The following is a 20,141-nucleotide window of genomic DNA, read 5'->3' as shown; positions in this document are numbered from 1 at the left end:
CAATGAATGGTGAATCTGTCCTGTGGACGAGGTCATCCACGTGATTTGCTCTCCTCATGGAATCCTTCATCTTTTCCATGACTCTTTTCATTTGATCCATCTCTTTCTCCAAATATGGTAGCCTATGGGTAACGGTATCTTTGGACCAGTCTCCTTCAGCATTGTTCTTAGCCCCTTCTTTTTCTAAATTTCTCCCTGTTCTTCACCACGTCGATGCTGACGCTATCTACTAACTTCTCTAGTTAACTCCTAGTTCTGTTATGTCAATTATGCCATCGTAGTTGTCGTGGACTACAACTGTTGTTGGAAGATCATCGGGGTGCTGGTGCACGATTTGGGTGACTAGAGGTGTTTCCACTCTCCTGGTGTCCTGGACTAGTGGCCATTGACCTAGTTTGAACCATGTAGCCTTTTTGTCTTGGAAAGCAAAGAAGTTAACACTTAGAAACTTGTTCCTCACTACTTTCCCACAGGCGGCACCAACTAATGATGCACGAAAATCAGTGAGCTGAAATACTTCGAGCTATAATAATGGCTGTAAATTTTAAAAAGAAAGAAAGAATTGTCAAAGGTGACTACTGTAACCTGGCTAAGGACTCTCACGGTTAAGTCAGTTTTCTCTCTAGAACGCAGGGATGGGAAAAATGTGAATAGTCAAACTTACCTTGAGTGAATAGGACTTGTTCCTTTTATATAGAGTTAGTAGTGGGTCTACTTGTTTAGATCCATCATAATCATGGGTAATGTGGGTGGTTAATGGAGGAAATGGGAAACGTGGAATGGATTATGGGGAATTCTCTCGACGTTTTAGGAGTAGTGCATCATAGTCTAATTTCATGGAGCCTTATGAGAAGTTTTCTTGTAGAATTCACTAAGTATCTTCTGGTTGTCCATGCCCTTATGTCAGTCCTAGATGGCCATCATGAGATTGAATGGCCTTGTTATTAATGGATGAGTATCGGTCATATACATGATGGCATTGTTGGGCTTTTCTCCTCTTAAGGTTTTTGGATACAATCAAGCTATGGACGTGGTTTGATTGTCTAGACAACCACTATAGACGAATCTTGTAAACTTGAGCCCTCATTAACTAATTATATATCTTGTTATAATATAAGAGAATTCTCCTCTTTTACTTGGATTTTTATGTGGTTCAAAAATACCATCATTAATGAAGGGTAACTTCATTTAGAAAAAGGGTTATAAATATCAAATGAAAATTTTCATTTTAAATTCAAAAAAGAAAAAATTTAAAATTTAGAATTTTTCCCTTCACGTTCAAAAAAAATTACAGTTACTGCTTATTTCTAAAATTTATCATTTTTATTTGTTTGAAAAATAAAAAAATATTTCTTAATTATAATAGATATAAATTATTAGCATTTACCCAAAAAATAGAAAAAGGTTCTAAGCATGTGTATGATCGTGTGCTCAGATGCTAGTATATATTAAGTTTATGACTAATAATATATCTTGTTATACTATATGATAATTTTTTTTATAAAAAAATTTAATTGAGTTTTCATCTTTTTTATTAAGAAAACAAAATGCAACTAATCATATTAACATTACAATATCATCCTTAAAACAAAAAAATCAGTGGCATAGACAACCATCATTATGTACTAAACAAGTTTCAAGAAGGAATGATCTCATCATACCTTTATTCTTGTCAACTATGAGTTTTGGACAATTCCGCTTCCAATGACCTTTCTCACCACAATGGAAAAATTTTCCTTTGGTGTAGTCCCTTTCTTTCTTCTTTCCCTTATTGGCAACTCCTCAGGCAACTTGTTTACCTTCTTGTTTGGTGAAGTCCTTTGTCTTTCTACCACCTTTGCATTTCGACTTAGGCTTAGAAGAAAAAACTTCAGCCATATTAGTATCAATATTGGCTATTACAAGGATGCCTTTTGCTGCCACCAATTCATTCATCATTTTAGACAAAGAATAAATATTTTTGTTCATATTAATTAAGTCTGAATTTTTTGAATGATTCTGGTAGGGATTGAAGTATCATATCCATTTGGGATTCTATATCAATGTCGGCACCTAAAACCTCTATTGTATTTAGATAAGAGATCATCTTGAGACAATGCTCTCTTACTAGAGTCCCTTAAGCCATTTTGGTATTCAGAAGAAGCCTTATAGTATCTTGCTTAGCAGAACGGACTTGCTCACCAAACATCACCTTCAAAATAAACATTATGTCTAAAGCTAGTTCCACATCTTGCATGTGATGTTGTAAACCATTTGAAATAGATGCTAAGATATAGCACTTAGCCATCTCATTAGATTTCTACCAACAATCATATTGCTGCTTCTCCTCAGACGGTGCATCTAATGCAGGAAAGTTTGGACATAGTTCATTAAGCACATATTTGTGCTCTTCAGCAGTAAGAACTGTATCTAAATTTCTTTTCCAGTCAATATAGTTGGATCCAGTCAGTTTGTTTTTGTAAAGTTATGATTTACAATTATGTTTTATGTTTGTTTTATTCCATGACAAAAAGTGTTGTATTTGCATAAATTTGTTTCTTTGTATTTTTGTGGGATTTTATTGTATTGGGTTTAGTATTAAGTTGGTGAAGACTCAAGCTTAATTGAAGATCAGTGCATTTTGCGACTAGCCCATGAGAAGGGTTCCCGCGAAAAGGGCTTGTGAGAAGCATATGACTGGAAGCTGAAGAGTCGTGCCAGATTGTCAATTTTGCGAGTGTCTCATGAGTAAGGCCTTCTCGCGAGATACTTGCGAAACTCTCTACCTCAAGGATTTTTAAGTGTGACTTTTTTACCCTTCACCCATACTATATATACCCTCATTACCCACAAAAGTATGAGAGGTCATTAGAGAGAAAAACCCTAGATAGGTTTTCAACAACACACACACATCTTTTAGAGAGAGAGCTACGAATCCTTAGTGAGAAATCATCCTAGTCTCTTCTCCTTCTCTTTCCTATTGTCATTCCTTGAGAGGAGATTTGTACCCAAACACAACCTACACCTTTTCAAAGTGTAGAGAGTGTTTTGGAACTTGGGAAGTTTTGGGGATTTGCCAAAAGAAGCCGGTGAGACTTGGCGGATGCAATCGGGCGTATTGCGGGATCAGTAAAACTAGACAAGACATGGTTCCGAGAAGCCTTGTTGGAGTAGGAGCTTGGAGGGCTTAAGTACATTGGGTAGATTAGGCTTGTAGGGTCTCTTGCTATTCGTGTATCCCAACTTATTGTCTAGTGGATCGATTTATAGCTTGGAGGGCGGCGGAGAGGTTTTTTGCCAAATTCTTTAGTTTCCTCTTCGATAACACATCGCCGTGTTATCTTGAGTTTGCCCCTTATCTTGTGCTTTATTTATATTGTTTGTTGTTCATGTTTATGCACTAGAGTAGTATTGGTTGATTGCACTTCATTTACTCTTGTTTCCGCACTCAGATAAGTTAGAGTAAAAGCAATCTAGCCGTAATTTTTTAATTTGGGGTCTAAACAAGCTCGTGTTTTAACACAAATCCGAGCTTTCAGTTTCGATTAAGAATAGTAACTATTGTCATCCCATTTTACAACCTACATATAACCTCACATGGAGGGTAAAAATGTAATTTCACCTTGGAAATAGGCATCTTAATTGTGGCCGCTATATCCTTCATTATATTTCATTAAAATGATCTTGATATTGTAACGATTAAAATGATTGGTCATAAGCCTTAATCAGACCATCAGATTGAAAGTTATCATCAAATTAAGTTTTAATGACCAAGATACACTATCACAAATTGAGTTCAACTATATGTGATTATGAACAATTGATTCCAATTGGTTATAATTATAATCAATTTGAAATTAATGATGTTTTATCATTTAATTGGCTAGGACTACATCTTATGGTAAGGTTGCACACACTTGATTAATTAGATAATCAAACATTAATTATTCAACGAGTAATTTGTGTAATTATCTTTTTAATTAAGGTAAATTTGGAACTGATTAAGTCAAAAATGGAAGTGATTGGAGCCTATTAACGTTAATTGGAAACTAATTTGGGGCCTATAAATGCTAATTGTGTTGAAATTATTTTCCAACAACTGACCTCTGCTCTCCATTTCGTTGATATCTCTAAGAATATTTGAATCTGTGAGTGAGGTTAATTTTTCTAGAAACTAGACATCCAAAGTTCAATTTGAGCACAAGGACAAGATAATTTCTATAAGAATTGAGTAAGATATGATTTTTTGAATTTTTCTCTACAGGTTGTAACAATAGTTGCGGGAAAATCAAATTATGTTTGCTCAACACTCTAACCAATCTCTACATTTAATGCATCAGCTTTCCCCAAAGTTTGAAATAGAGTCTAGGTTCATGATTCTTTTTGATTATTTGTCAACCCTAATTAAATGACATTCCATTCATATTTTTTTCACTACTACTATATAAATCCCCCTCTCCTCCATTCCAAAACACATGGAAACACCCTTTCTACTTTTCCCTTGAGTTCAAGTGAAGTTGAACAGTCTTGTCATATCTTGGTCTTCTTAAGACTTAGAGTATTGAGTGAGACTCTCACTCCCTCTCCTAGTTCTTCTCCACTCCACCCTTAGGACCTCCTTCAAGAGTCTCCTCCTTCACTGTGTGAATCTTGCATGCAGGTATAATTCATTTTCCTAACTTGTTTTTTATATTATTATGATGAGATTAGGATTAAAGCATGCTAGTGTTTATTTAAATTCCTTGAATATGTTTGAATTTTCTTTAAAATGTTCATATGCGTTCTTCACATGTTCTTGCCTGTTCATCACTCATTCATACATAACACAAGCTTTGATCTTAAATCCACATAAAAAATTTGAAAAACATTTATGTTTCATAATTCTCTCAAATCCTTGAATCTAGGATATCACCATCCACACACATTTACTTAATTTATTTTTCAATCCAAATGCAATGCTTAATAAGTTGAATTAGGGTTTGTTACATACACACGCATTAAATTTAATATGCAAATTGATTAATAACATATTAGATAATATGCTATGAATGTTGGCCACCATAGTCTAGAAAACCGGTTTCACTGGGCAAGATGGGTGTCTAACACCTTCCCACCTTGTAACATAGCCTCTGAGCTTAGATCAAGGGTTGATAGATCAATGCTTATCCTTGTAATTTTCAATTTCTAGATTGTAACTAGGAAACAAAGTCATGTACTTTATCTTAGATTGTATCTAGGACCAAAACCATGTAATTTCCTATGATCAATTTAAATTCAATTTCAAATCAATAAAATGATGAGTTTTTTAATTATGGTTTTCTTATTTATCTCAATAATTAAATAAGTGGTGACTCCATTGTAAAACCCTTAATCTAAAGGGTAAAATATAATCAGTCGAATCTTCATTTTGAGAGGCAATAACACAACTCCACCCATTTACGTGGGTTTGGCCCAACACCAAAAAAAGGGGCCGGGGGCGCAGTCTCTCACAGTAACAAGTGGGCTAAAAGATGCCATGATTAAATCTGAAAATAATAAACATGAATACAATAAGTAAATTGGACATTATGAATTTAGCTTATAAACATATAGTATGGAACCTTAATAAAACCTTAATATAAAATATGCAACGACAACTCAATCTCATATTCAATATCCCTCAGCATAGAGTGAACATTAAATACTATGATTGATTGAAAACATTTTTCATTACTAGTGCTGCCTCGATAACTCTTACCAAACACTAATAATAAATCGTTATTCATTTAGCCACTAAATAATAATAGCAAGAACTTATCATAGAGGATATTATAATATTTAGTCTAGTGTATACCATTTCCTAGAGTCATGTGTAGCCATATTTCATCTACCAATAAAAGGTTAATCTCGTAGTACCATGATACAAGAAACCCTTAGCATGGAATGTAAGGCTCAAGGCCAAGACGAGGTGTTTGCTCACACCACTATAAACCGGGAAGTTCAAACTTGTAGTACTATGAAATTAAACACCCTCCACATGAAATGCTAGGCTCGAGGCCAAGACAAAGTGCCTACTCCACACTATTATGAACCAATAATGGAGGCTGTGAGATTCAACCCTTCAATCTCTCTCCCACTAGTAATTTTAAAAGAAAGGTTTTTTATTTAGAAAACATGTGTAGTCTCATCACACATAGCCTTACACTTATATTAATGTTTTAACACTTATTGAAAATTCAAAATTCAGTACGTACGTTCGATCGGTCGAAAAGTCACTACTTGATTGATCGAAAAATTGAAGAAATTCACCACAAAGTCACTGCTTGATTTGATTGATTCTCGATTCCTGTTCGATTGGTCAAAAAGAACATTTGATCGATCGAAAGGAATTCTCGACTAATCGAGACTTGTGAAACTGAATTTTTCAGAATTTTTATGATAACTGTTTTTGATGTTTCACATGTACAAAACACAATCCCTTGATTATAATAGAATGGGATTGAGATTGAAACTTAATTTCATTGACGCTATAGTCTTAAAGATCAATTTGGCATACTCAACATTAAACTAAAACAACATCAGAACATCAATTTCAGTTTCATCAAACAGTAGTTCTGAAATCAAAGTATGTAGAAAAATTACCGCAAAATTTTCAAATACCATGAAAATAATTTTCTTTGATTCTAAAACTCACTCAACATGTTATACAAACATGAGATTGAAGACCCAATTGTTGGAAAATATTATTTTGCGTCTCATACAAAAATACGCAGCGGAAATAAACGGATCTACTTTATTCATATGAGATAACATGGAACATCTATATTTTGGAAATAAAGAATAGGAAGGCGTACCTTGATGCAGTGAAATTAAAAAACAAATGAAGAATGAACTTGGGAAGAATTTCAATCTTCATCCCCATTCCACATATGCCCAAAACGTGTGGTCTCTTAATCAGTTCTATAAGTACTTGTTCAAGAGAATAAGAGAGTGTCTTGAGAAATCTGTATGTTTCTCTTTTAATTATACGCATATATTTTACTGCACTTGTAGTTACTTTATTTAATAACTCTTATTAAATGAATAACTAATTATCTAATTAGGTTAGCCTTTTGGGTCAGCCCAATTGGGTTTTAGTGTATGGCTTGGAGTGAGACCCAAAGGACAAATAAAACTCTAACTCTAATGGGCTTCGGGCTTATCTGTCAACTCTTGACAAGTCTAAAGTTACAATTAATTATATTTAATACAATTATATAAATATAATTGCACTCTAGGCCTTATTAATAAATTATATCTCAAAACTTTATTATCTAAACATTTAACCCCTTCATGAAAATATTCGTAATAATACAAAGTCATAATGTATAACTATTACTTTGAAAATTACTACCTCTTGATCCTTAAGTATCCGGTTTAATCCTTTAAGTTATTCATATATATATATATATATATATATATATATATATATATATATAATCCAATTTCATAAAATATAAACTTTAGTAATCAAACCCATTAAACTTATCTCAAGGGAATATTTTACATCTCTATAAAAAGATTATGAATTCTATCTTGAAAATATGTATTCCTTCAACATTACGTGTAGCTGCCCAAAATACTAAGGTTTTGATCGTTAAATTAGATCTCACTCCTGATATATCAAAGCAACTTACATTTCATGATTGGTTCACTATTCTCTCAGGATTGAGAGTTTATGTAAATAAAAGTCATGAAATTTATTATTCATCTGACAATCGTTAATAGAATAATAAATCTCATAATGGTCCAGTTCAATATGTCTTATATACTTAAAACATATTAAGATATCAACTAGGAGTCTGCATTTTCATGATCAAGACAAATCGTCTTAGTTGATATGTTGTAGTCTTCACAGATGAAATGCCCAATTTTATCACTGATTAGAACTAAGATTCTGAGCTTACAAAGAACTTATGATTTACATCTTCTTTGACTAAATCACATAAATCACATACTATGCATCTTAATATGTCTAAATATATGATAATGTCCAAATATTCATGTTACTATTAGTTTAGATAATAAAACAACTTTATTACTTATAACATAATGCCATACAAAATGTCATACATGACATTATACAATAGGATTTTAAGGCACTAATCCTAACACACTAAATCTAAATGACTCTTTGAGATGAGATGAGATGAGAGAGTAACTCGGTAAAGTGAAAGAAAGAATTTGTTTTAGAGCTACATGTGGTTTTAAAATTGACACTTTTACCCACCCGAGCTTAATTCCCTTGAATTGCCATAAGCCACCTATGTTAAAAACACAAAATACATTTTAAAAAAAGGAAACAAGATCAAAAAGTGGTTTTTGTAAAAAGTATTTGGAAGCTTCAAGAGCTTCAACAAGAACACAAAACCAAGATAATTTATTTATTTATTTTTATTTTAGTGTTTGGCTCCAAAATTCTTTTGTACTTCCTTAATTCTCTATTTCCTTTCTTCAGCCCCTCAATCTCTTTCTATAGGAAGTGTTGTGATAGTGGAAAATTAAGTAAGTATATAAAGCATGAATCTGTGACTGGCGTTGCTTTTTTCGTCACTACCAAGGCCGGCTCAACAATTTTGGGGGCCTTAGGCAAAAATTTTAAGTGGGGTCTTTTTATATTTAAATATTAATCAAATAATATATATATATTGAATTTTTTTATTTAATGATAAACAATATATATAACGAAAAAATAATATATATAATGAGAAAAAATTTATAGATAAATAAAACACAATTTATAATTAAAAATGATAATTTAACTAAAAATAAAATTTGAAGTAGAGAATAATAGAACCTAGTTATTGCAATTTTTCTAAAGCTATGACCCCTTTAAAGTATAAACCTACACAAATAAAAATTAATTTAATATATGGTTCAATAAATTAGTATCACTATAATACAAATGAGTTGATAAGATACACATCAAATTATTAATTAATATAAGAATTGATAAAGTGAGAAACCGTGATCAAATAAAATAAATTAAAAAAAAGTGAGCAACCGTGTTGTATAACTATGGGTTGCACAATACGGGCTGCACTGTGTAGCCTGTGCAGCAATGCAGATTAGTAGTTAGTAGATGTGAGATGTCCACCGTCCAATCTGTACTCTATCATCCTGTGACTAAGTTTTAAAGCAAAAAAAAACGTGTACTATTTTTTGATAAGAAGCATATGAGGAACTAACATCAACTAAACAAAGTTCAAATTTGATACATCAAGCTGAATCTGGTTCCTTATAGCTGGGGGAGTATCTTCCACCCATACAATACATTTGCCAATTCCTCTGGCCTGCTGTGCCAGTAAGTGAGCTACCCAGTTGTTGCCCCTGCATGTATGAGAGACCTTCCAAGAATTAAACTGCCTCAAGGACATTGCAATGCCTTCCATAACCTTCCTGATGGAGCTTGGAATAAACCCCTGCCCCCTTAGCGCACTCACCACAACTAATGAGTCACTATCCACAATAATATCCTTAAGCCCAAGGTCCCAAGCCAAATGAATCCCTTCTTCCACCACTTTAGCTTCAGACTCCAATGCTCCCAAAGGCAGCAACATTTTTTTGCTCAACAATCCCATTAGCTGGCCCTTCTCATTTTTTATCACGACTCCCACTCCGTTGCACCCAATGTTTCCAAAAACTCCCCCATCAGTATTTATTTTTTATTAGCCCTGGTTTGGGGGAACCCAAGATCGCAACCCAGAGCAGGAGGAAGCGGGTTGGTTTAGTTGAGGTTGCCTAACTTCCTTCACATATTTAGCTGCCTTCTGCACCATAACCATAGTAGTTTTGCCACCACCCCCATGCCTAATAGTGTTCTGATTAGTCCACAAGCTCCACGCTGTAACTGAGAACAATTCCCAATCTATCCCTAAACATCTCTCTCTCATTTCCCAAACTAAATCCATGAAATCCATCTGAGCTTCAGGTAGAAGAGGGAGCTTTATTTTTGTTGCACCCCACACCTCGGTAGCTGTTTTGCATCCCCACAGAATGTGTCCTGCTATTTCCTCCCCACCACAAATGTAGCAACTTGTCTCCACCACCATTTCCCTAGACTTTAGACGGCACTTCATTGGCAGAACATTTTTACACGCCCTCCATATAAAGTGTTTTATCTTATTAGGGCAGTCCAGGTTCCAAATAAGCTTCCAAATGGCTCTAGATTTTGATCCATCTGAGCTTTCCCCTCTTTCACCTTGCTGTTTGAGCTTCGGCATCAGTTTCTAGGCTACTCTGTAGGCACTTCTGACTAAGAAACTACCATTGGGAGTCCAGGCTCAGACCAAGGAGTCGTTAGGAAGCCTAGGGCTGATTAGGATTCCCAACACTATTTCAGCTTCATGGGGGAGGAAAGTGTTCTTTACCAAATCAACATCCCATTCCCTCGTCTCCCTATTGATGAGATTCGAAACCATTACAACATCAATAGAGGGACCTCTTGGACTGACCACTTTGAACGAATCCGGATTTGGTATCCATCTATCCTCCCAAATGTGGACACTTTCTCCATTCCCAATGACCCATCTAGACCCCCTCATAATTACATCCTTGGCAGCCATGATACTTCTCCACACATAGGACGGTCTATGGCCCACTTGTGCCTCCCAAAACGACCCACCCGCAAAGTACTTCTCCTTAAACACTTTATGGACAAGGGAGTTTGGGTTTTGTTGAATCCTCCACCCTTGCTTCGCTAGGAGTGCTAGGTTGAAGGTTTTTAAGTCCTTAAAACCCATACCCCCTTCCATCTTTGGAGTACAAAGTTTATCCCAAGAAACCCATGCCATTTTTCGTTCCTTCTCCTTCTGCCCCCACCAAAAGTTGCTGGCCATGGAATTTAACTCATCACATAAAGTCACCGGAAGTTTGAAACAACTCATAGTATAAGTGGGGGTGGCTTGGGCTACGGCTTTAATAAGGATCTCTCTCCCTGCATTGGAAAGGAGCTTTCCTTTCCATCCCGCTATTTTCTTTCCCACCATCTCTTTAATGCGATTAAATGCTATCCGCTTCCCCTTTCCCACTAGTGGCGACAACCCAAGCTACCTCTCATGGTGTCTAATAATTTGTGCTCTGAACAAACTTTTCACTTGATCTTGGACTTCTCTACATGTATTCTTGCTAAAAAATAGAGAGGTTTTTTCCTTATTCAGCTTTTGCCCTGAATCACCTCATAATCCTCAAGCACCCTCATTACCCGACTTGCTTCTTTAAGGGAGGCTCTACAAAAGACTATGCTATCATCTGCAAATAAAAGATGGGAGATTTTTGGGGCCCCCCTACACACCGTAACCCCTCTTATACCCCCACTTAGCTCTTCCTTTTTTAACATGGTCGTCAAGCCCTCCACACAAAGAAGGAAGAGATATGGGGATAATGGGTCACCTTGTCGGAGCCCCCTTGAGGGAATGATTTTGCCTTTTGGTTCGCCATTAAGCAAAACCGAGTATGTCATGGAGGTCACACACATCATCATGAGAGACACCCACCTATCATGAAATCCTAGCTTTCTCATCATTGCTTCCAAATAGCCCCACTCAACCCTATCATAGGCCTTGCTCGTGTCAAGCTTAATGGCCATAAGGGCCTCCTTTCCTTTTCTTCTTTGGTTTATACAGTGCATTGTTTCAAACACCACTAGAACGTTATCTGTAATGAGTCTCCCCAGGACAAAAGCACTTTGAGATTCGTCAATCACAGCAGAAGAACTTTTTTCAATCGGTTAGCTAGGACCTTAGCTATAATTTTGTAGAGTACATTACACAGACTTATCAGTCTAAATTCAATGATTTTTTGGGGGTTCTTAACTTTTGGAATAAGGCAGATATAAGTTTCATTAAGACCGTTAGGAAGTACACCAACATTCGGTGCATGCAAGACACAATTTATCACATCAACACCAACCAAATCCCAATATTTTTGGTAGAAAATTGGGGACATACCGTCAGGTCCAGGAGATTTTGTTGGGTGCATCTGGTTGATCGCTTGCACCACCTCGTCAGCCTTGAACATTGCTAAGAGCTCATTGTTCATTTCGAGGGTGACTCGGGAATTGATTGCACTCAAACTGGCTTCAAAGGAAATTGGATGGTCTGACTTGAAGATGGCAGCAAAATACTCCAAAGTAATGTCCTCAATTCTCCCTTAATCCTCCTGCCAAACCCCTTTCGAGTCTTGCAGCCCCACTATCCTGTTCCGCCTTCTTCTTTGACTAGCAGTGGTGTGAAAGAATTTTGTGTTCCGATCACCCCACCTGATCCAGAGAGCCCTAGACCTTTGGTTTCACATGATCTCCTCCCTCAGTAAAGACTTATTTATTTCTTCCCTTAACTTCCTAATCTCCTCCGCCTTTTCATTCCTTAGTTTCGTGGCTTCAAGCAGTTGAAGTTTTTCTTGTTTATGCTTCAGAACCTTATTCACATGCCCAAACACCCTCCAATTCCAGCTCTGCAAGTGGTCCTAGCATCGCTTCAGTTTATCCATGATTGTTGATCCTGCGTCACAACTCAAAGGGTCCCACGCTGATGCTATAATTTCCTTGCAACCATCCTCCCTCGCCCACATAGCTTCAAACATAAACCTCTTTTTCATTGGCCTTTTTGGCTGGCTACATTTCAGGGTGAGAACCAACATGCAGTGATCTGAATTAGAAATTGAAAAGTGATGAACTCTCGCCTCTGGATGCAGTCTCAGCCACTGTTCGTTCGCCACCATTCTATCCAACCTGAGCTTGGTTCTTTGATCGCCATACCTCCCATTACACCAGGTGAAGCGCTGGCCAACAAAACCCATATCGAACAACCCACACCTATCTAAGCAATCCCTAAAATTTGCCATCTGTCTACCCTCTCTCTCAGGACCCCCCATTTTCTCATGAGAGTAAGTAATCTCGTTAAAATCACCAAAGACGATCCATGGCATTTTGCACTGATTTCGTAAAACTTCTAATAGTTGCCACGATATATACCTCTTCTCGGTATCTGGATGATCGTAGAAGCCCGTGGCTCTCCAAGGAGAAGAAGAGGGACTTTCACGGACCACCACATCTATGTGTGCGTTTGAACAGCTCTTGAAGCTCACACTTGCCCCTTCCTTCCATAACAAAGCAAGGCCACCACTCCTACTGTCGCTAGGGACGATGATACCCTGCGTATAGTTTAACTTCACTTGAATTCCTTTTATTCTACTTGCATCGGCCTTTGTTTCCACAAGAAAGACCAGCAGGGGTTCGCAGGATTTCACCTCATCGGTGAGGGTTTGAACCGCCAAGGTAGACCCCATACCTCCGCAGTTCCATGCCATCACATTCATTAGGCTCAGCGGGGCTGCGTTGCAGCCTCTGCCTCTCCGCCAACCTTCTCTTCTTCATCCTTTTGGGTGAGTTTCTTCTGATTCACCCCTTTTTTTTTTCTATTCAACTACGCTTAGGTCCAGCTCTTGTAAAGGAGTTGGACCAGTTCATTTTCTGCTTTCTGGACCGAGCCCATCACATATATTCTTACCCTTTGGGTCCCTTGCCAACCGTTTCCAATGTTTTCTATTTGGGCCTAATTTTTCCGAAGTCCAGCCCATTTTTGCTTCATATGACATCGCAATTAGGCCAAGAGGCCCATCTTCTATTCCTGTGCTTTCCTCATGCCTCTTTGGACTCTGAGTGGATTTCAACATAAAGTTAAAAGTAGGCTCCTTCACTTGCCGTGTGGTACCCTCCCACTGCATCTCCTCAGACACCTCGGGTTGGGTAACTTTCACATCAGAAGCCTTTTCATTGACTTGAGCTACCACATCTTTTGATTTTTCTTCTTTCAGATTGGACATACCTTCTTCGTGAAAGTTTGCTGTTAGAGGCATTGGGGGAACCAAGATTATTTCACCCCAGGTAGGGCTGGCGTCACCCTTCTCAGCAGGCCTAGGCGCGTGGGTGCCACCCCCCGTGCCAACTACGACGACCCTTCCGCTTTTTGAAACTCCTTCCATACCCGGCCTGATTAAATCCTTATATCCTCTTTTCATGGGCTCCCTTCTCAACCAAGTGCTATATTGTAGTTCTCCACTATTTTGAGACTCTTTTCCGGAGCTGTTTTGGCATTCCTTAAGGCAATGGCTGAGCATACCACAGCTATAGCTGAAATTTGGCAATCACTTGTATTTAAAATTGACCCACCGACTCTCCCCGCCTTCTATGGAGACTCGTTTCCCCCTCATCAAGCGTTTAGTCGCATCTATACGAATTCTCACCCTCAAACACTTCCCCCAGTGTACACCTGATTCGGGTACATCCACATCCAACACTTCCCCTATTTTTGAACCTATTGCAATCTCTATCTCTCTTGTTCTACTCTTCAAAGGCAGATTAAACATCTGTACCCAAAAGGGAACCCATTTCAGTTCTATCTCCTTTGGGGTTAACTCGGCTTCAAATTCTTGTATGATTACTAGCTGTTTCTCATAACTCCAAGGGCTCATATCTAGAACTTTCCTCTTATCTTTCTCGTCTCCAAACTCCGCCAGAAACAAGTCCTCTTCTATTTCAGACAGTTGCATTTCCTTCTTTGGCTTCCACATCATTCTCAGATTCTTCCTCAAAGCATCTAAACTAATGCTTCTGTTTGTGAGCACCTTCAGTACGACACAATACTTCCCTCGTTCTATTGCCGTTGTCGTGCTACGACTCCCAAGCTCGACATTGACCTCTTCCTCTGTAAACGATAACTTCTTCCACAACTCTTCTAGTTCCTCCACCATTATCCACTCTTTAGGTTCTACACTAACTTTGACTAGACACCACCTAGCACTACCAATGACCTTACCTGAGGAAGGCCAGACTAACTCTCGCAATAAATGCAAGACACTCACCTGCTGCTACAAGCCTGAGGCCAGAGAACACCAGTAAAAAAAAAAAGTGCACTATTATAGCAAAAAATGATCCAATTAAGAGAGGGGTAGAAAAGGGTCCTATCATAGAAAAAAAGTGTCACATGATGGGACTCCCATCAAACAATTGTGCAGTAAAATAAACTAGAAAAATATATAACCTAAGTTTAATAAATAGAAGAGTCGTCATCTTCATTTTTGGAAAGGCAAAGAGGGAAGAAGATTACCTCTGGTAGTTGTGAATTGAAGGGAAACCACAAAGAAAAATTTCAAGAATCAAGATGAAGATGAAGAAAAGAAAGGTAAGAAGATAGATGGAGAGGTAGAGAGATAGAGAGATGAGAGATTTTTCTTTTGTTTTTGAAATTTATAATCTTTATTTTAGCATATTTTAAGACAATTACGTTGTATTATTAATGAATTTGTCTTATATTAATTTTGGTTTTAGCATATTTCAAGAATGAGTTAATAAATTTGTCTTCTAAAATTTAATTTTGTTAGCTGAAGTTTAACGATTTTTGTTTTTTTCCTTTTTAATCTGCCGCATTTTAGGATACAATGGGGCCTTTTTAATGCATTTTATTGATCAATTAAAGTGCTTAAAAAATTAATAAATATATAAATACATTATATATATAATTTTTTTTTACAAGTGGGCCTTCTATTATTTGGGGCCTTAAGCGATTGCATCAATTGCATCACCTATTGAGCCAGCCTTGGTCACTACCGCCTTTGCAACAGCTCTTGGTTCTTTGTTGACCTTGTACTTGAGGCTTGGTTTTTTGTTTTTTGTTTTTGGAGTTCCATTGATGGTGGGCTTTGATTTCAGTGAGATGGTGGTTGTTTTGGGTTTCTTTGTTTTTGTAGGTTGCTGGGTTTTCCTTGAATGTTCTTGAACCATTAAATGAAACTCTAGCTCAAATATATATAGCTTCCAACACCATATAGTTTCATACCATCTCAAGAACCATTCTATTTCTATTGCTAACATTTTGCTCTTCTCAACCAGAGTGTTCTTGAGCAAAAGTTTCACCGTTTTAACAAATATGCTTTTAGATCTTGATTTTTAATGTCTTTTTTTTGTTGTTGTTGTGTTTTTAATGGTGAAATTACAGAGGTGGGTGGAGGTGGGTTACGGCATCCTAACAGAGCTAACTTTAAGTGGGCAAAGTGTCAACTTTTAAATTACAAGTAGACAACTTAAATTTTGACCAAACCACAAGCGGTAAATTGTAATTTTCCTATTTTTTTTTAGAAGGAACTGAGATATCATTCAACAAACATGAAAACAAATACAAAAGCCCCTGGAAAAGAAACAACAAATACAACAAACACAAGTACAAGGATACTAGCAATAGCTTAGACATAAACAGTACTTTGCCTGAATAGCTCCCTCTGATCTAGCTAGCTCAAACAAAAATTCTAGAATCTCCATTCTCCATGAAAGTTTCTCTAATTCTTCTAGCATGCTGAGCTAGTTCATGGGCTATTTTGTTGCTAGTCCTATTAATGTGTCTAATTTTTGACTCCTAAATATTGCATAAACTTTGCACAATGCTCTTCATAATGTGGCCAACAGCTCCTCTAACATCATTTGCTTCAACAGCTTGGACAGTAAGGAGAGAGTCGCTCTCTATGATAACTCTCTCTATGCCAAGCTTTTTTGCCAACACACATCCTTGCTCCATTGCAATTGCCTCAGTTTCCTCGACAAAATGTGTTCATTTGGAGGGGCATAGACATGGCTGCAAAAAATTTGTAATCACTATCTTGAACTATAATTCCAATTCCTGAGTGTCCATTGGCCAAAGGGATAACACCATCCACATTAATGATATAGAAGCCCACAGGAGGAGGTTCCCAATGATCCTTCTTGTCCATCTTGTGTTTAAAATCCAGCCCATTTACTTCTTTGAAGTCTTCAATCATACGGATAGCAGCCCCCCAAATGTGAGATTCCAAGGTTCCATTTGCCTCATAAAGCACATGGTTTCTATTGTACCAAATCCTCCAAGCCACACCAAAAAATTTCTCCAGATCCCTTTGGGTTCCTTGGTGCAGGATCTCAATAGCCAAATCTGGAATATCCATGTTGTTTGCCAATAGACTAATAGGACAATCATCCCACATCCTCTAAACATTACTAGCTATGTTGCATTTTAGTATATCATGATTAATATATTTTACTTCATCATTACACAGCGGGCATATGGGATTGAGCTAAGGTGTTAGTAGTTTTTAGTTGAAAGTTTAATAATAATAATAAAAAGTTAAAGATAAGAAAAAATTATAAGTTAAAAAATTAAAATAGTAATTATATGTGAGTGGGATGGGATATTGCACCCGTTCCAAATCCAAGTCGTTGGAGTATAGTTTTTAACGAGTTTCTCTCCATTGTTTTGTCCATCCATGCTCCCTTGTGAAGTCGTGACAGACCCTACACAGTTGAAAATTTTGAACAAATGTTTTGGATTCTACACAGTTGAAAATTTTGAACAAATGTTTTGGATTCTTCAAAGCTTTGTCTTTGTCTTCATCAGCACAGGCCACGTATACCAGGCTATAAGCCTTAGTATTATTGGATTCTATATACATGTGAGACATATGCACTAATATATATAATTAATGATAATTTCAAAATAGTACATTAGTATTAATCGCTAGGGTGATTATTGTGTTCAAGGAAAGCTTTTTTGATTAAGGTGGAGCAATATCAAAAGGAAATAAAATTATTGGATGAAATTTGAGTCAAGATGAAAAGTTGTGGAAAATTGCCTAAAATTTGTATTATGATTTGGAAAGCTAATTTGGTTTTTTTTTTTTTTTTTTTTGAAGAATGAAAAATTAATTTTGCCATTTCTAGGTTTATTTGGTGTGAAAGAAAAAGCTATTCTTTAGAGTGGAAAGAACGCCTAATCTGCTAATCCTTGTCAAAAAAGTAATGTGTTTTGTCCACTAATGAATAAAATTTGAAGTCTTATAAATTGACAGTGTTGCAAAGAAATTGATGACTTTGGCCAATGAAGATTCAGCCAAATTGGAAACTTTAGAAATGTAGTAAAAAGAGAGAAAAAAAGATAAGAAAGTAGGTATGTGGCTGGTGGGGGCGTAGTTGCACTTTCAAAAGAGGGGTGGAAACGTAAGAGGCACGAGTTGAAGCAACAATTCAAAAAATCAATCCAGTTATTTCTTTCAATTGGAGAGATTACATTTTAGTGGTTTTGGAGAAAAAGATATTTAGGCCCCACTGAACAAAAAAATAAAAAAAAACTAAAGTCACTTATATTAAAATTTACAAATTGATGAAATAAAGAATGTGATTAGAACCATGTCAATATCATAATAAAATTTTGAATTAGTTTTTTTGTTTAGTATTTACAAATATTATAACAGTTTATCTAGTTTTTTTATTGAAAGTTTTTTTTTCTCGCATAATTACTGTAAATAAAATATAAAAGTTAAATAAAATAAAATAATTGGTTTTTTCTGAAAATACCAAAGCAAAAAAGTAAAATGGAAAAGACGATTGGGCATTTTAAGCAAAAACGTAAGAATGGACCACATAAGTTGTTGGCCGATTCATTCAACAGACAGCAACCTTTACCAACAAAATATAATAATAAAAAATCCTTTTTGTGGGCTCATGCCCAAACACTCATGTAGGCCCCATTTTCATTTTTTGGCCAGTTCAACAATCTACTTGTGTACTAAAATCCCTTCTTCTTGCGGGACCCACTAGGTAACTTTTAGTATTTTGCAAACGCATTGGATCCATATTTGAGCTGCGTTTCACGGTTCAGCTTTCCTTCTTTTCATTTTTTTTTGGATTCACGCTCAACAGCTTTTAGGAGGAGACAGTACACTGTTTGTGCACTGTTTATTATAGTTTGTGCACTGTTTATAAAAAAATATTAAAAATGAATTCCACGTTATTAATTAATAATAATATTTAATTAATTAAGTGAACATGTGGCAAGTTTTTATTGGTGGAGTATAGAGTGAAGTAGGAAAAATGGAACAGAAGATTTAGACTCACTTAAAACATTTACGTTAGTCACAGTATAATAACATGAGAAGAAAATTAGGTTCATATAAACTTGTGCAAAATAGAACCATAGTTGCAGTTATTTACACTGTTATTGTTTATATGTATGTTATAATTTATTCCTCTCTCTCTCTCTCTCTAAAACCCACATCTTAGCCACTCCATTGTAATGAACATAGCCATTGCCACTACTGGAGCTTCGACAAACCTCCGCTTCACTCCAATCTATCAAAAACATCAAGCCGCTATTGCCAAAAATGAAGGAAGTTGTCACATTAGAGGGTGTATAATATAAAAAGTTGTCATATTTACACATTTTTATCACAAAACTACCTACATCAGACATGCACAAATTGTGTAAATATATATTGTTCCTACAATAATCATGTAAATTTACATTGACACTATTTATTTTGCATTTATTTTTTATTCTTTTTTTACGTATCTCAAAAATGAAGGAAAAGAGTGAATGATTGTTATTTTGTGTGAACAAAAGAAACAATTAAAAAAGAAGAAGACAAATTTATATTTTAATGAAATGTAGTTAAAATAGATAATATGATATAGGGCATTTTGAAAAGTGAGTATGTAAAATAGAAAAATAAGTTCTTATACTAAAATAGACAAATTTTTTTGCATGAGTTGATGCGAATACTCTAAGGGGGTGTAGATACTCAATTTTGCACCAATAATTTAACCTTGGAAGGTGACCAAAATAATCATTCTAAGAACCCAAAAATCATAATTGCATTTCATGCATTAAATCATTCATCATATATCATAAAAATAAGGGAGTGTAGACACTCAATTTTGCACCCATAATTTAACATTGGAAGATGACCAAAATAATCATTCTAAGTACCCAAAAATCATTATTGCTTTTCATGCATTAAATCATTCATCACATATCATAAAAATAATCTTAAGATTCTAACGATTGCGACAATATGCCTGGTTCTCAAATCGGACCGTCAGATTGAAAGACATCACAAGATCAATTTATTACGGTTTGCATGCATTCACTTGGGTGGAACTGATCACACATGATTAATTGAAATTAATTTTGGTTGGTTAATAATTAAAATTAATTAAATGAATTTTTGTGTTCATTTAAGTATTTCTCTTAAAGTGAGATTTATTGCATGGGATTAAAATAATTAAGTTGATAATATTTAAAGACTATAGATAATTAGGCTTTTGAGATAATTATATTCAAAAT

The 20,141-nt window shown here is 35.9% G+C and overlaps 4 protein-coding genes across 4 annotated transcripts; all 4 read right to left on the bottom strand.

The window, feature by feature from the left end:
- Positions 1-9,191: 9,191 nt before the first annotated feature.
- On the bottom strand, positions 9,192-9,557 carry LOC142632947 (uncharacterized). The gene has a single exon (XM_075807258.1). The coding sequence runs from the start codon at positions 9,555-9,557 to the stop codon at positions 9,192-9,194; it is 366 nt and encodes a 121-aa protein (XP_075663373.1).
- Positions 9,558-10,280: 723 nt separating this feature from the next.
- On the bottom strand, positions 10,281-10,985 carry LOC142632946 (putative mitochondrial protein AtMg00310). Its single transcript, XM_075807257.1, has one exon. It carries the CDS (start codon positions 10,983-10,985, stop codon positions 10,281-10,283), a length of 705 nt encoding a protein of 234 aa, XP_075663372.1.
- A 1,477-nt stretch (positions 10,986-12,462) lies between these two features.
- Positions 12,463-13,284, bottom strand: LOC142632945 (uncharacterized). The gene has a single exon (XM_075807256.1). The coding sequence runs from the start codon at positions 13,282-13,284 to the stop codon at positions 12,463-12,465; it is 822 nt and encodes a 273-aa protein (XP_075663371.1).
- An 858-nt stretch (positions 13,285-14,142) lies between these two features.
- Positions 14,143-14,748, bottom strand: LOC142632944 (uncharacterized protein At4g02000-like). Its single transcript, XM_075807255.1, has one exon. It carries the CDS (start codon positions 14,746-14,748, stop codon positions 14,143-14,145), a length of 606 nt encoding a protein of 201 aa, XP_075663370.1.
- Positions 14,749-20,141: the final 5,393 nt, after the last annotated feature.

The sequence above is a fragment of the Castanea sativa genome, chromosome 4 (assembly GCF_040712315.1).
Source record: "Castanea sativa cultivar Marrone di Chiusa Pesio chromosome 4, ASM4071231v1".
NCBI lineage: Eukaryota > Viridiplantae > Streptophyta > Magnoliopsida > Fagales > Fagaceae > Castanea > Castanea sativa.
Note: the sequence above shows the minus strand (reverse complement) of the source record. Positions and strands in the feature narration are given on the sequence as shown.

Coding starts and splice junctions, on each gene's coding strand:
- LOC142632946 (XM_075807257.1), bottom strand. CDS start 10,985: ATGGTGGGAAAGAAAATAGCGGGATGGAAAGGAAAGCTCCTTTCCAAT.
- LOC142632945 (XM_075807256.1), bottom strand. CDS start 13,284: ATGGGGTCTACCTTGGCGGTTCAAACCCTCACCGATGAGGTGAAATCC.
- LOC142632947 (XM_075807258.1), bottom strand. CDS start 9,557: ATGTTGCTGCCTTTGGGAGCATTGGAGTCTGAAGCTAAAGTGGTGGAA.
- LOC142632944 (XM_075807255.1), bottom strand. CDS start 14,748: ATGGTGGAGGAACTAGAAGAGTTGTGGAAGAAGTTATCGTTTACAGAG.